This window comes from Cyclopterus lumpus, chromosome 3, assembly GCF_009769545.1.
Source record: "Cyclopterus lumpus isolate fCycLum1 chromosome 3, fCycLum1.pri, whole genome shotgun sequence".
NCBI classification, from domain to species: Eukaryota; Metazoa; Chordata; class Actinopteri; order Perciformes; family Cyclopteridae; genus Cyclopterus; species Cyclopterus lumpus.
In genome coordinates, this window is record NC_046968.1 from 2,486,689 (window position 1) to 2,504,135 (window position 17,447).

Consider the following 17,447-nt stretch of genomic DNA (forward strand, 5'->3'; position numbering starts at 1 on the left):
ATGGTGCATGGCATTTAAAAAAAATCCTGTCTGGCACACAGTGCCTTTGATGTTACATGTTATACATGTTCCATGTCACTTCAGCCTGACTCCTCTGTCCCTCCTTCCTTCTGCTTTCAGTGCTTTTACTCCTCTTCCTCCTGCTTCCTCCCTCGGCCTGCTGAGTATTTGCAAGACCAAAAGTCATCTGCAGTCCATCTGGTTGCTGTGCCAGGCCATAATACCCCCTCATATTCCTCAGCTTCCCAAGCACCCGTGGACAATCCATTCTCTCCCCCCCCTTCTCTGCCATATCCTCTAGTTCTGCGACGCCCCCCCCACCCCGCCCCCTCGCTGGCCCGAGAGGTGGGATCCGGTGTCAGTGCCCCAGAAAGACCCCTCTCTCTGGAACATGTGGGGGATCAGAAGCAGTGTGTTTCAGAGGGCTCAGTTTCACTGTTTGAGATTCTCACAGTAGCGTGCACGTACCATTGCCTCCCAGGTGCTGGCTCCCAGCAAATCTAACTTTCAGATGATGTTTTCTCATGGAAAGCATGAGAATCTTTTGACTCTCTTATATTTTCCGGGCTAGATTTACGATGGTGGTTTACGTCACACTGAACAGTGTCACACACACGTTTAACCGTCGTTTCTATCCGTCAAGATAGACCCAAATGTAGCTGAGATTGGGGAACATGGCTACATTATGTTATTATTGAAGCTGCACTCGTCTTCTTCTACTATTTCCACTGGATCAATGGGCCGAGTGTATTGTGAAACCCGTCGCTCACAGACTCTGCCGTTGTTCCCCTCGGCTCTACAGAGACCTGCAGCCTTCTTCAGCGCACTGCTTTGGGTTCTACAGCCGGGAACTTCCCTGTTTGATTCAGTCTCACTGTTGTCAGGTGTTTTCAATAAGGAAGCGCTTCCAATAAATATCGTTTTTTTGGAATTTCTTATCAATTGGAGTCAGTATCATCAAAGTCAGTCAGGCAACGTGGAATCAAGAACACTCCACTGTGTTCACCAGATAGTCTCTAAATGTGTGTCTGTGTTCTCACTTTATTAATTCTTCACATGAAAACAAAAGGAAACTAAGTACACAACAAACAAGACCCTAATCAAGATGACGATTAGGGCCGCATCTGAAAAGATAAAAAACAGAATTCTGAATTTAAACACAGAACTCAAATGAGACATCTGTAAATCAGCTGCATTTCTGTTGTTGTTGAGATGAATTAATGTTTGTAGCCTTTTGGAATGCTCCAGGAATGAGAAATAAAGTTAACACAAGCGTAAAAGATTTGAACATGTTGCTCTACGAACATAAAATTCAGCAGTAAATATCCCACTTGTACATTTTGAAGGTTTTTAAAGTAAGTGGCGAAATGAGACTACAAAAGCAGTCCAGCTGACTCACGAGACTCCAGCGTAATTATTACTTCTGGCGATTGCATTCGGGCTTCAGAGAAAATAAAAATGGTGTTCATCAAAACGCAAGAATAAACATTCTGTCAAAGAGCTCATCTTCTGCAATATTCCATAATCCAATGAGAACATCTGGTTTACAACCCGACTTCTTTACAGTGTTTTAAGATCTCACCAATCAATTCATAGACGATAGAAATACTGGTACAACATATGGCCACGAGAACATGGTCCATCATTTTACTTGATGAACTGGTGCCGGGTGGTGGTCTAGCCTTGGGTTATTATTTGGGCGATTAAATGATAATCACGATTATTGTTGATCAATATTAAGATCACGATTAAATATCATTCATTGATTTTAGGGACAAAATGTTTTTTATTTTTTATTTTCTATTTAAAAAATATACAGTATATTATTCTATATTACAGTACATTGGAAGGAATGACGGCACCAAGTGAAGCCAAAACATCTCGACCGTCCCCTTGGTGGATGGCGGTTAGTTTAGGAAGCGCTTGATTTGATACGCAGCAGAGTTGGCTATGAGTACAGCACACACTTCCAACGCCTGTCGTATGATTGTGGGAAGCCAACATCGTGGTTAATATTTGATTAATAGTGCAGCTCTAGTTATTCGTGCACCTTTAACTGATGGATGTTTTGAGCAATTTGTGTTCAGTCCCACCCAAAAGTGAATCCTCTGAAGGCGTACGCTGTAAAACGAGCTACCGACGTACACACGACAGGCAGAGTGTTGCCGTGTGTTTCAATCGGACTCTTTTACCACTGAACAGTTTCTGAAAGTGATCCACTGCTTCTTAAAAATAGCCCTAAAAGTGCAAGTTGTTCCAGAAACGGATTCTGTGGAGGAAGCTGAGCAAGTGCTCCACCTCTACAGATCAACCAGCTTCTGTGCTGAATATTGTCGCCTACATACAGCACACAGGAGGCACTGAAATAACCCGTTGTGCCCTCTCTGAGTGCTACTAGATTTCTGCAACGTGCCAGAGAAAAGGATGGGGGCCACTTGTCAGAACTGGGTTTTTCAGCTCCAAAGTGATGAGGAACAGCTTTGCAGGCTCACTAATGTACAGTAAATGTGATGGGTGGGTTGAATTGTTGAGTTATGCAAGGCTTTCAGCCCTCTGTAATAGTGCAATACTTTGGCATGTTGCGTAACAGATCTGCCCTCCTCGCTTTTTCAATGTGGGCCCAACGATACTTCCACTGTCGCCGGTCCATTTCCATTCATGCCCTTTAACTTTGCATAGCAGTACTCCTGCCATTAATTTATCTCTTCAATAATTGTGAGAGCTCTTTTTTTCCCCGGGAGTGTAGTGTATGCCATTTTGGAAGCAATGCACATGTTACCTCTTCCATTGTATCATGCCAAAAGAAAGGATGACAGACATCTAAATATAGACGGAACACTATTCACGCGCTGCCGTTGCCGTGCCGGTGTGTGTCCACGCCGGTGTGTGTCCACGCCGGTGTGTGTCCGGTGTGTGTCCACGCCGGTGTGTGTCCACGCCGGTGTGTGTCCGGTGTGTGTCCACGCCGGTGTGTGTCCGGTGTGTGTCCACGCCAGTGTGTGTCCGGTGTGTGTCCACGCCGGTGTGTGTCCGGTGTGTGTCCACGCCGGTGTGTGTCCGGTGTGTGTCCACGCCAGTGTGTGTCCGGTGTGTGTCCACGCCGGTGTGTGTCCGGTGTGTGTCCACGCCAGTGTGTGTCCGGTGTGTGTCCATGCCGGTGTGTGTCCACGCCGGTCTGTGTCCACGCCGGTGTGTGTCTGGTGTGTGTCCTTGCCGGTGTGTGTCCACGCCGGTGTGTGTCTGGTGTGTGTCCACGCCGGTGTGTGTCTGGTGTGTGTCCACGCCGGTGTGTGTCTGGTGTGTGTCCACGCCAGTGTGTGTCCGATGTGTGTCCACGCAGGTGTGTGTCCATGCCAGTGTGTGTCTGGTGTGTGTCCACGCGGTGTGTGTCCGGTGTGTGTCCATGCAAGTGTGTGTCCGGTGTGTGTCCATGCAAGTGTGTGTCCATGCCGGTGTGTGTCCACGCCGGTGTGTGTCTGGTGTGTGTCCACGCCAGTGTGTGTCCGGTGTGTGTCCACGCCAGTGTGTGTCCGGTGTGTGTCTGGTGTGTGTCCACGCCGGTGTCTCTCTCTCCAGCTGTTTTGTGTGGCGTCCCAATCTGGGCAGTGTCAAGCAGCCTATCAACGAGGACTGATTGCATCATAACTTCTAAACACGAGTCGTGCTTCATGAGCGATTTAGACTCAGAAACTCTTTTCTGGAACCTAGTGAAATATTGTTTTGAATTTGGGAATTTGTCCCATTGTGTTGAAACAAATTGTTGACATATTAAAACCTGATGGCTCCATTTAAAAGAGTACAATTGTTTTTTCCGATTTGTGTCTATTTGGGATGATATGTTAGGAGGAATATTTCTGCAGTAAATGGTAAATGGACCTGTACTTTGTGCTTCTCCAATCTTCCAACCACTCAAAGCTCTTTAACACTTCATGACATCATTCACAACAGCAGTAACTAACATTCACACACATTCACAGGGATTAAGAGTCTTGCCCAAGGACACGTCGACTTGGGCTAGCAGAGCCGGGGATCGAACCTCCGACCCTCTGATTGAAGGACCACCCTGCGCCGCAGTCGCCCAGAGTGCAGTCTGCATGTTATCTTCCCAGCAGTGCATTGCTGCATGTGTCTGTTAGAGGCTCATGAGTCGGCCGAACACTGATGACGAGTCAGCCTGGATCTGATGATATCGCTGTGGAGACGAGCGAGGGGACAATCCTCCTCTTTTCTTGTCTCGCATCTGTGTATAAAAACACGTTTCAAACATGTGCAAACATATGGCTTTTTATTTAATTGGAATGAATATTGTAACATTAAATCAAAGGAAATATGAACACCTATCAACATATGTCGGCTTTCTTCCGTTTTTTTTTTTAGTTTTTTTTTTAACAAATCCAAACAACAAACAAATGGGAATCTGCTGCATTGCATTTAAATACAGAATGAAAAAAAAAAATATGCAGAATGCAGAGCAAAAACAGAACAATACAGCGTGGTGAAATAATCCGACATGTACAACATAACAGACCTCATGCAAGAACATTTTGGTATTCGTATCTTAACTTGTTGCTCCTAGCTTCCAATAATGTGTATATGACCAGCACAAACATAATTAATGCTACCTGTGCATAAATGAGACTGCATTAATGAAAATTGCAAATCAGCATAATTAACGGGCCAATAATACCATATACGGCTACAAGTCCTGCCCCATTTGTCGTAAATTGAAGTCCTGCTTTTAGTGAGATCCATAAAGGAAAGTCCATAATTCTTTATCAGCGTAATTAGTCAGCATCAGTTAAATGAAGGGACTTGCTGGAGGCGAGGAATGCGTAACAATAACAAGTGCTGTCCGTGCCTTGTCACCTGAGGGTCGTGAAGAATAAAGGCTTCCACGTGAAGGTGAGTTACATAGGTCGTTTTGTAGTGTATCGCATCAACAGACAAGGTAAACGAATGGTGACGTTAGAATTATGTTAGCCTATAATTTGAAGTGCAGGAAACATGAACAGGATTATTTTCAAGATAAATATGAAGTGTCATTTTTAGAGGATTTCTTTCAACTCAAAATGGCTTCAAATTAATGAAGTAAGCGCCAATTGTGAAGAACTTTGATGGAAGCTCGGTTAAGAGCAGAGTGATTGCACATGACCCCTGACGCAGGTCACTTTTAAATTGTGTTCTTATCAAAGAGAAATTTCAAAATGGAAGAAAATGACTAAATGTGGCAAGTTCTCCAAAGTACACTACAATTGAGCTAATTCACTAGTACAAGCCTGTTCATATGAGTGGCTCTTGCATGAGGTCCACTGTACTTGAAAAAATGAAATAAAATGAAAAGAAAAACAAGTAATGTTAGAGGTGAAATTAGCCTTTTTTTATACAGTATATTTTTTGGTTTCTTTCAGATAACAAATTACTCTATTCACAGAATATACAGGTCAATAAACATTTTGTTTACCAGTTTTTTTTGGGTGTGCTCACATGTGGGGCCATTATTATAATTTTTTATTATAATGATTATTTCTCAGTGTTTGACTTATTCACAGTACATGCTTCTAGCCTCCAGACACAGCAGATCTTCCTGCTCATTGTCCAGTCAGTCAAGCAACCGCACAAACAATACAAGAGCAATGCCTCAATCAAGTCTAGTCCCATGAGCAGATTTCTTTACAAAAACACCACCACAATCAAGATATTTCATTATACCGTGATGAATCAAAAGCTGTTCTTTTTTTGTTTTATTTTGGTGAATTTTGTTTTATTTTACAACAGAGCCTCCCCCTGAATACTGCTGTTAATCACAAAGAAGATGAGAGAAGACTGGGTGGCCCCATTTAATACTGCATACCCCTCACACATTATGAAGGGCTTTCTATACACACCTGTGGACTGAAAAAATCTTTGGTCAACAATAGCAGTATGCAACAACCAGAACAGTAAAGACAGATCATATATAACACCATACAATAACTTATTGGTCAAGCTCACAACACTATAGCTTTTCAACAAAGACTATTTTTCAAAAAACATTGTCCAAATGAACGAAAGGACACATGTAGAGGTTTTACTTCACTTCTGCTTGTGATCAATACATTATGCACAGCTTCACAGGGAAGATGTGAACATCTGACGACAAAAACACCAGAGAAAAAGAACTTTTATGATACAGTTTCATGGCTCAACTCTCACTTGGACAACACAAGGACAAATTCAGGTCGTACAAACACATCTTTTTAAGTTCTAAAGTGGGCTGTAAGGCAAACCAATGCAAAGGAACCATTGAGATTCATTAAGGTCGCATTTATTACCATTGATAATGAATTTACTGACTCGAGTCTATGTTCCGTTTATTCTTAAATGTTGATGTGGAAACACAAACATCATTTTTCCCTTGCAGAAAAAAACATTGGGTACAAAAGCAAGTTGCATTTGCCGCAGCAAATGAACCTCCTTATTGAACTTAATTTTTGTTATCTCCTTTTCCCCAAAATATCGCAACAGGATATACATGGAATGGAATTTAAAAAGTGCTAATTGGTGAGCCTTCTTTAGGTGCCCAAAAACATCAACAACGACAAAAAGACAATTAGAACCAAGGAAATCAGTCATGTTGGCAAATTAGCGCACATCCCTACTCCTGGTCCATCGTGGAACCTGAGCTAACCGCCAGGTTCCTATGAAGGTTTGGGTTTTGGCTGTGCCGGTTTCTGCTTCGCACAGAAGAGAAGGATGTATCGCAGCCAGGGACTTTACACTTGTGAAGCAGTCGTAGATGGACAGTTTTGTAATGGGCTCTGAACGTGCCCTTGTTGCTGTAGACCTTTTGGCAGACATGGCAGGTTATCGGAGACCCACCCCCACCTCCCTGAAGCCCGCCTTGTCCTCCCCCAATGCAGCCCTGGGTTCTCTCTCCCGCGAGTACCAACTCCTCGCCCCCAGGCCTCCCCGTGCCGATCCCATCGCAGCTTTCATCACTGTCCTCCATGCGGAGCACCTCCTCATCCTCTTCAACCCCTTCCTCACTACCGGCACCATCTGAGTCCCAGGACGATCGAACACTGCCACTGCCACGAGGTGGGGCAGAGGAGGAGGTGCTCAGGTCCAGGACTGCACCATCCTCCACACTTACACCACCTTCTCCTCCTCCTCCTTCTCCTCCTCCTCCTCCTCCTCCTCCTCCTCCTCCTCCTCCTCCTCCTCCTCCTCCTCCTAATCCCTCCATGTCTGCAAAAGGAGATGCCTCAGCACTGTTTGGTGCAGTAGACACTTTGCTCATTGGGAAGACCAGGCCCATACGATTGTGTCCTCGGAAGATGACGGAGGTCTGGCTGGTTGGGTCTCGATGGGGTAGATCTCTGTCCCGCTGGTCTTGGTAGTAGTCCAGGGCAACCGGGTCTCTGTCTCTACAGTGGGATGAGGGCAAGTATAGGGTGTTGGCTGGGCTGAATGAGTCTTTGGTCAGCAGCTTGTGGTGCAGGTTCAAATTTGCACTGTGTCTGTAGATAAAAAAACAATGACATGTATTATACACCACATCACTCAAAATACCTTAAACATTCTTATTGGGATTTTCAGCTGACCCTGACTGAAGACATGTCCTCCCTAAAATGCCAAAGCAATAGAAAAATGCAAGACTTTCTTCTTTCAGACATCCTAATGATGATTGGGTCGGCAGTTTTTTCCCCATTTCTGCCAACTGTATTCTGCTTTCCCCCACCTATGCATATTGTTTACAGAGAAAGTGTAAAGAAAAGAAACATTGACATGCCAGAAGTGTCAGTCATTAATTTTTGGCTTTCTTTTAAAGGATACAAAATTAGTGTGTATGCATCACGCTCTGCTCCGTCACTGTCCGATTCATAAAAGTCATTGGCCAATGCACCAAGAAAAGAAAAGGCAAAACAATGGCAGAGAGAGAAAAAAAAAAATGATAAGACCGCAGAGGCAATTACAAAAACGTCATGCAAGGAATTTGAACGTGACAGAGAGAAACCTTATTTGGGCTTTAATATCCCAATCGGTCAGTGCTGTTGGTGTTTTTAAACACACCATACAGACCCTTAGAAATGCACCACCACCAACTCTCTTAAAATTGCTAATAATGTTACTGTAACTGCGTGTAGCTATTAGCATTGACCGTTATTCCAATGAGGCTCATTTGTGTAGAAAAAAGGCCAATTCTGCACCAAATATCTGCATATTACCTAATTTAAATACATGAAAATTGCACATAAACACAGAGACTGGACTTGCTTGGCAGCCCAGTTATATGGTTTCTTTTTATCTTATTTGTTCAGGTTGAGCGGCCGCAAAAGCCGCACGATCCTTTTGTGATTTGCCCATTAGGGTCTGCATACATATGGGCGTGGTCACACACGTGAGGACTGCACATACTGTGTGCGTGTACAGACTTAATACATGTTGTTTGCATGCAGACATCTGCAGAGTCTGCCCATATCCTGTGTCGACAGGTGCCACGTTTTTTGCCACACAGACATTGCAGCTGCTTGGATGAGTATGACTTCAGGCCCCAAGAGTCTGCCGGGTCCACTCTAAACAAACTAGAGCAGCTGATTTTAGAACATCCTCCCTTCCAGAACATTTGAGTATTTCAGCAGAACATGTTAGAGAAAAACTGATTTGATGCTTGGGAGTTGGGATATGAAATTCTGCCGCCTCGGAAACAGTAAAATGGACAGGTTTAAATTCTGGTTAATTTGCTCTTGAACAATAACAACACATGACTGCCTCTCACCTGTCTCGACTCCTGCGGGAGGGGAAGGCGGCATTGCAGCCGTCCACTGTGCACATGTGCATCTCCTTCAGGTGGACATTTTGGTAGTGCATTTTGACACTGTAGGGGTTCTTAAAGGTCTTACTGCAGATCTCACAGTGGTGCGGCTGGTCAGCATTGGGGTCGAGGTGAGACAAGCCTAAGTCACCGTAGTCATCTACACCGCCGAGTGATCCCTCTCTCTCACGGTCCGTGAGCTGGAGAGCGTCCCCATTAGTCAGCTTGTGCTCGCCGCCATCCCATCTGAGCTCTGCAATCTTGTCAGCTGCATGCTGGGAGTTTGAATGCACCCTGTTCTCCCTTTCTTCATTGCCATTGGGTTCCTGACAAAGTAAGTTGTTGTCACAGTGATTCTCCATCAGTCTGTCTCCGAACGGGGGAGATGCGGAGGTGATGAGCCCTGTTTCAGCTGGCCTGGGCTCATCGTCTTTGTCCTCTCTCGCTGTCATTTCTCTATCTAACGTTTGGTCCAACAGACGCTTGGTGCCCTCCCTCTCTTCGCCAATGTAAGCTCCTCTCGCCTCCCTCTCCTCCCCAGCTTGTCCTGTGCACATCTGCCCTTCTACACTACACTCTTCCTTGTCCCTGCCCTGAAAAGGAGCCTCGTCCTCAGAGCTGCTTCCCTTATCCATCTGCTCATCTCGCTCCACCACCTCCTTCTCTATCTTTATTGGCATGCTGGACTTCCGAGACTTTTTCTTTGGTATGGGGTCTGTCATGTAGAGTTCAGGGGCCGTGATTGGTTTGATGGGTACAGAGGAGGATAACAGAGGAAGGGAGGGTAGGGTTCCTGGGGTGTTGGCGAGCTCTGCTGGGGTCACCAGGCTGCGGTAGAAAGGCAAGACTGGTTGTACTGTTTTGAGGTTAGGGAAGAGGATGCCACTCTGGCCCATACTGGGGAACGAGCTGTTGTGGAGTTTAGTGTCCACATGGCTCACCATGTAGCTGGGCACTGACTTATGGCTTTCTGCAGAGCAGATGGGGATAGGGCTTCCATATTCTGACCTCTTCTCTCCTGGAGAGCCCTCATCACCAGACGAGCTGCCCCGGATGTCTTTGTCCCGGTTGTTACGGTTCATAGGCATGTGTAGCCGTGGGTTTGGGTTGGCACTATGGCGATTGCGACTGCGCAGCGAGCTGAAAACCATGTTGCAGCCATCGATGGTACACTTGTGCTTAATCTTCAGATGCACTGCATTGTAGTGGATTTTCAATGTGCCTTTGTCGTAAAATGTCTTCTCACAGGCGTTGCAATACACTCGACCTTTCTTCAGAGAGCATCCTCCCCCACTACCTGCTGAGACCCCTCCTCCGCCGCTGCCATTCCTGTCCAGGGAGCGCAGCTTGCTCTCAGGGGACATCTGTGTTATGTCCGAGCTCATGGAGGGTGTGCACGGAGTCGAGGGTCCATCCGAGTAGTTGTCACTGGTGGAGAAGTCCTCTGCCTCAATCTTTGTGGAGAGGATGTCCATTGGCCTGTCTCCGCTTCGGTCTAGATCAGCAGCGAATAAGACGGAGCTGGAACCTAGCAGGCTGCTCTCAAGAGGGTGTGAAAGAGGGAGGGAGTTGTCCCTCCCTAGACCGTCGCAGCTTTGATCATCTCGTCTCTGACTCTGCTGCTCCATTGACCCACGGCACAGCTGCTGGTGTTGCTGGTGCTGCGGTGCTCCTGCCGGCGAGCCCAGAAACGGTGCAGGAACAGAGCCTAACAGCTGGAAGGGCAGCATGAAGGCCATGCTGTTGACAAAGTTCTCAAAGTGGTGCATGCTACTGCTACTCAGCTTGTCGACTTTGGATGTAGAGAGGTTGGTAGCAGTGCGTGGGGTGTTGCGCTCAATGAAAGTGCGGATATCAGAGTTGGTGCGGGTGCTGGGAACCAACACCGCCTGGCCCTCCTTGTCCTGCAGAGCCATCAGCTCCACTATGGACTTGGTCTCGCCAAAGCGCAAGAACTGCTGCAGTGTGGCGATCTCCTCCTCGAACGTCATGATGGCCCACCGGTCCAGCACCTTCCCGGCTACATCCTGCAGACAGGGCAGGAGGAACGAGAAGAGCGGCATGGTACAAGGGAGAAGGCAGGGATATGAAATAGATTGAGAAGGAGAGGGGAAATGAGAAGGAGAGAAAGGAGAGAGAGAGCAATTTCATCATTAGCATTATAAGAGTCTGTTGGGTTGCTCATACATATTCACAGAGTGGGTTGGATGACACACCCTATAAAGCGGACTGGCACGGCAGCTAAACACAGGAATCAGATTGAGTGTTAATACAAGCGGGCAGTGCAGAACCCTGAGAACCCTCATTACACAGACACCCAGTGTTTCATCTTGCAGGTCATTTCTCTTCATTTAAATCATGTGGATTTACTTCAAGCTGATAGGGAACACGCACACACACACACACACACATACACACACACACACACACACACACACACGCATACACACACACACACACACACACACACATCCGGGTGAGAACGTGCATTCAGGCATAATTGCAAACACGTACACACTCATACACAGATTCCCAAAGGCGTGCAAAATAAATAAGTCACACACACACACACACACACACACACACACACACACACACACACACACACACACTGAAGTAAGGGCGTGGTGATCAGAGGGCGGCTCACATTGATCATGTGGGTCCCCTCTCTCTGAGCCCAGCAGTAATCACATGTGAGTTTGGGTGTCTTTGAAAGTGAAGAGCGGCTTCGTGCCGTAACCGTGATTAATATTTCATCACAGAGCATTCATTGGGCGCCTGTCGAGGATTCTGACTCTACGTTCGCCATTAGATGAGCTAACATGAATTAAACGCAGCCCAACTTGAATACTTGATGATGTACTAATCGAAGCGAGAGCTCGCTGCTGACAGAGTGCCTGCAGCCCAGGCCTTGGTCGGCTTGGCTCCGGCTTGAGAGGAAATCTGAAGCAAAAGACATAATATTTACAAATCTACCCGGCACAGTTTGGAGACCTCCCCGAGCTGGTTGTACCACAGCAACAAGCAGGCCGCATCAGCAGGGTACCGAGGGAGTTCATGGCATTGGTCGCTACATCACATCCCTCCTCTCTCCAGTCTTCAGCCATGCTTTCCTGACCCCTCTTCTCCCTCGTCCTCCCACGTCTTTCTCAGAAATTCCCTCTCTCTTCATAGACTCTCGCTCACTTATCCTCTGAGTTTTAGCCTGCAGGCTGTTTTAGAGGCTTTTCCACCCTGAAAATAATTACGCCACACACGATGTCGGAATTGTTTTAATATTTAAAAGAAGAGTACGGAAATAGTTTGCCTCCCTTTCGAGATTCAGATGAAAAGGTTGATATCAATCTTATGGCTGTGGGTTAGGAACAGAGCTGGGGTCATACCATTACGACTGGAGGCCGGGGGGAAGAGCGAGCCTGACTCCCAAAGTTCAATAACAGGCCTACCAACACTCCTATTGTACAAGGTGGATATACAAACCACACACAATACAAAACATCCAACACTTTGTGATGTTCAGTCTCTCTGGCTCCCAGCACTTCTTTGTGCACTGCTTTTATAAGACAAAAATACGGACAACACAGTGGTAACACCTGTTAATCACAAGGCCCTGCTTTAGCGTAATTATTAACTAAATGAACATTACGCTGTATTAAAGAAGACCAAAAACATCATGTTTACAATGTTTAGTAGTGAGAGTAAATTAATTTGATCATAGAGTTCTACCACCAAAATAAGGGTATTTTCCAAAATGTTGACATATTTTATTAATTTTTTTATCTGAAAACACACACACACACACATGCACACACGCACACACACACACACACACACACACACGCACACACACACACACACACACACACACACACACACACACACGCACACACACACACACACACACACACACACACACACACACACACACACACACACACACACACACACACACACACACACACACACACACACACACACACACACACACACACACACACTGCTTACCTGGAGGACGTATCCACGTATGTAGTCCTGCAGTGTCCAGTCTAGTGCGTTGAGGATCTGGATGACCTCCTCCTGCTTGAGTACAGAGAAGAGGCGGTCCAGGAGGATCTTGAGGCGGATGGGGATGGCCTGGGTACCATACAGCATCAGGCTGCAGATATCAAACACCACGTTGGAGTGCACAATCTCCACCTGGCTGCTCTGGTACATGTGGTGCACCTTCAGTTTACTCAGGGCTAGAATACACAGATCAGATTGAACTGGGTTAGATTTGATGAAATTGCACTGGTCCCTGGAATGAGCAAAGAAAACAACAGGTTTTGAAAAGGATGAAGGCTAAAACAAGTTTGTAAGCAATGTATTAATATAAGCAATGCTGAAAACAAAATGATAAAAGACTATATGGGAAAAAAACTAAATGTATATCTATCAATATAGCTGTGAAAAGAAGTGTTTTTTATATAGAACGATCTAATTCCCTTTCTGTCATAAGCAACCAGACAAGAATACTGTTTGAGCAACAGATAATACATAAGCACAAATGAAATACACCAAAGCTGTCACATGTGAACAGGCACATTCTACTTCCATGGATAACGTCTGAAATGCTGCTATATTTGCATTTTAATTGTCAGTTTCCTTTGCAGAGTAGCACCGGCATTAGATACGTGGAACAAGTTGAGTTAGGACTCGACCGTAGACGTACAACAACGTATCACACCTCTCCAACAGCCTTCTCCCTAAAGGAACACCTCGTGGACAGCTTTCATTTAATCGCTCTCCTCATAAAACAAACTACATTTCTTCCTCAAATCGGCTGACGTGTTTTTTAAAAGGCCAATATTTCAAAGAATATCTGGAAACCAAATCTCTTTAAATATCATGCGTTAGAAAATATGTATTTTATCTGAAATACACATACAAGTAATGAGAATAGCGTGAGCTGGATGTCTCTTACCGTGTGCTACCCAGCCATGCTTGCAGTTTTCACACTGCCTCCTCTTCAGCTTCCCGGGCTTGAAGCTGTCACAGTTACAGTTCACCAAAGTGCAGCAGATCGCCTGTCAACACAAAGAAGAATACAGGTGTTCCTCTTCTTTTAATGAGCACACACACACACACACACACACACACACACACACACACACACACACACACACACACACACACACATCCTGTCAAGACACAGTACTCCATCTTTACATTTTTATTTGCCTCTTTCAGAACTTGATCATCATACAATGCCTAATAACCTTTTTTCTTTCTTGTTCCAATACTTTGCGGGTGCTTCTATTATCTGAATTATTATTATTGAATTATTATTATATTTGACCAACTTCCGCCAGACATATTGTTGTACACCTTGAGTAGGAGCTGCTGTATCCAAAAAGGTTGAAGTTCCATTTCCAAATTATTAAAGTTAAAGACATGACATTTTTGTTTTGATGATTTTTTTCATTCCTAAGGTATAATATGTGCACGTGGCCACACTTGAACGTATCCCAGGAAAGTGTGTGATCCTACGGCTGCATGAACAATGTGCAGCCGTCAAGTTGCCCGGAGAAAACCAAAGAAAGAGCTTCGTTTTGGGCTCCCTTTGTGTATCACTCATTGCCTGGTTTCCCTTGGGATGGCAGTAGCACAGGTGTGTGTGTGTGTGCGTGTGTGTGTGTGTGTGTGCGTGTGTAGGGCTGCAACAGTAGGCCTAACGAAAGGTATTGGATACACCTGGCCACCAAAACCCTCACAATCAATCAATGCCTAAGGCGCACACACGGACGCACATGAGCGCGCTCTCACACACACACACACGCGCGCACACACACACGCGCACACACACACACGCACACACATACGCACACACACACACGCACACACACACACACTCAGGTCAAAGGACTCTGTCCATTAGCTCATCTGCTAATGGGTTTTATCTTTTCAGGACAAACATGCAGAAAAGCAGAATAAGTGGACAGACACAGAGACTCTAAGTAAGGAGTGAACGGCAGTAATGAGTCAAGTTTTCTGAGTAGCTGCTGACTTGACAGCAGACAGCACACTGATACACTAAAAATGGCTCTGCCTTGGACAAAATCAAATCAAATCATAATTCAGGCACCAGGCATCATCAGATGTATGATCAAAGCCGGTGTTGTTAGTGCTACATAGTGAGAACCTCGGAGTGGCTGTGCTCCGCCACCTCTCTCCCTCTGCATCTATAATGCATGATCAGTGGGTTTAGTATACATGAGCGGCATGCTTAGCTCCTCGCTGGAGCTCACCCCCTCTCCTCGGGCGCAGAGGGGAGAGAAGTGCGGGTGGGTGGATGGGTACGGGACCTCCTCCTCCTCTTTTAGTCAGCCGCTTGGCTCTGCGCTTGTCCTTGAGATCTGGGATCGCGTTATTTCACCTTAAAATAACCTCCCATCATTAGGACGGATAAACTGACCCGAGCTGAAGGTGGCGGCAGCTCCGTGGCCTTGAGGCCCAGCGTGGCAGCTCCAGCCTTCAGTCCCGTGACATCCGTTTGCTTCTCTCTCTATCAGTTTCATCTCTGGCTGGCTAGCTCAGCCCGCTCCGGACAGTGGTGAGGTGTCAAGAAAAAGAAAAGAAAAGGAAAAAAAGCCCTTTTTGCTCATCTCTCAGCGACATAATCCCATCATTAAAGAGTACCAAGAACCAACATGGCCCAATTAGGCTAATCCCACCTCCTCCTGCTGCTCCCCCTAATATACATCTCAATCAGGTGCCCCCTGCTTGCTCACCAGCCTGTAAGACACACACACACACACACACACGCACACACACACACACACACACACACACACACACACACACACACACATTCCGTTGCACAGTGTGCTACAGGTCGTTTATCATAATTAGCTATTCATTTTATGAGTTCCTGAGAAGAAGAAGAAGAAGAAGAAGAAGAAGAAGAAGAAGAAGAAGAAGAAGAAGAAGAAGAAGAAGAAGAAAAAGAAGAAGAAGAAAAAGAAGAAGAAGGAGAAGAAGAAGAAGAAGAAGAAGAAGAAGAAGAAGAAGAAGAAGAAGAAGAAGAAGAACTCTGTCAGCGCAGGGCGGGCCAAGGCTCGGTGACCATCTCTTTCTCCTTCCTGTTGTCACAACAAAGCCACGGCTGTTCACACGCATCACTGAAGTCGATGACAAGACGACTAATTGCACCAAATGATGCTGCTGGGTCAGTGAAGCCCGAGCTAACGCGGCGTCGCTTTCTCTTTATATCAGTGATGTTTAACAGAGACGCCACACATGGACCGAGCCACCTCTACGCACGCCTCCAATACATCACACACCCCTCTAATTAGCTTTGCATTACATAGTAGTATGTTGAATAGATGACAAATGCTGTAGATAATAAAGTCAGAGGCTCTTCATGAAAACATAAAGACGTGTGCTTGATAGTCATGGGATAGACAACATCTAGATTGATGTATTATGAATGAGTTGTCAGTTTAAATACCTCTTTCTTTACTATAATAAATGTGTGAGCATGAAGCATGCTCCAGGAGAGTTCAGCCTGAACGCTCCTCACTGCTGCTTGTACACTTTATTCCTGTGAGCTACCAGTAATAATGGAAGGCAACCACATGGGTGTATTAACATTTTTATTAACTCAGAGCTTCACTGTATGCGTTCAGTCTTGACCTTAGAAATACTGATCTAATTAAAAAAATATATGAACCGTCCGATTCCCTTATTTGCTAATGAAGACTGTGAGCTACGCTTGAATGAGCAAGTTATATATATATATATATATATATATATATATATATATATATATATATATATATATATATATATATATATATGTGTTGTTTCTCTTTGTAGCACTACTTTTTCTTTTTCAAGTGAAAGTGTATTCAGCCTCCTTGATTCGGGTCTCGTCCCTCAGCGTCGGTCTATTTGTTAGAGTTAAAGGCGCACGGTACTCAGAGGTCGGGCTGTGTAGGACGGAGTGATGGAGGTCATGGTGGGAGGTTAAAGAGAGAAGGCGAGGTTAAGAAAAGAGGGCAAGAAGGCAGCGACGACATTAAAATGCAATCTGCACGCCATGCAGACCGGATCCCGAGCGTGTGTGTCCGTGTGTGTATTCACAACCCAACACGTCTGTGATGTTTGTGTTGGATTTAACTGCTTTTAGCTCAAAGGTAACCGCGATACATTATATCCATAGAGCAAACGGCATCTCGTAAACAGATTTGATTTCGATTCAAACCAGATTTCTTTTAGCGGGTATGATTTCTTTTTTTCTCTTTTCTTTCATATTTATTCTCCTTATGTTCAGCCCAAGATGTCGGTGTTGAATGAAATCTTAAGCAAAGAGGTAGAAAGGAACCACCAAAGTACGGTTTACCTTTTCAAGTGCCTTCATCATCAAGGTTTAATTGTAAAAAAAGAAGTGTCCTCTCACCGCATGCCAAATCACTTCTCTCACAGCCATTGGTCGTTGCTCGGCCTGTTATTTACAGCAGCGTAATGAATGTTTTCCACCCCATAACCCGCATTCCACCAAGACCCGTCCTACTCGGCCGCTGATTGGTTAGTTAGAACACGAACGGTTGGTAGTGTTATTGATCTCAACTCACATGCGGATGTTCTCATACGGATGTATTATTATGTAGTG

The 17,447-nt window shown here is 45.4% G+C and overlaps 1 protein-coding gene across 1 annotated transcript in view; it reads right to left on the bottom strand.

The window, feature by feature from the left end:
* Nucleotides 1-4,465: 4,465 nt before the first annotated feature.
* The window catches only part of bnc1 (basonuclin 1), an 18,258-nt gene continuing 5,276 nt past the window's right edge, over nt 4,466-17,447 (bottom strand). Inside the window, exons 2-5 of the mRNA XM_034529841.1 lie at nt 13,758-13,860; nt 12,800-13,035; nt 8,759-10,821; nt 4,466-7,499 (exon numbers count right to left, since the gene is read on the bottom strand). Of these exons, the coding sequence (XP_034385732.1) occupies nt 6,635-7,499; nt 8,759-10,821; nt 12,800-13,035; nt 13,758-13,860 (3,267 nt within the window). The 3' untranslated portion in view covers nt 4,466-6,634. The remainder of the gene's footprint in view (nt 7,500-8,758; nt 10,822-12,799; nt 13,036-13,757; nt 13,861-17,447) is intronic.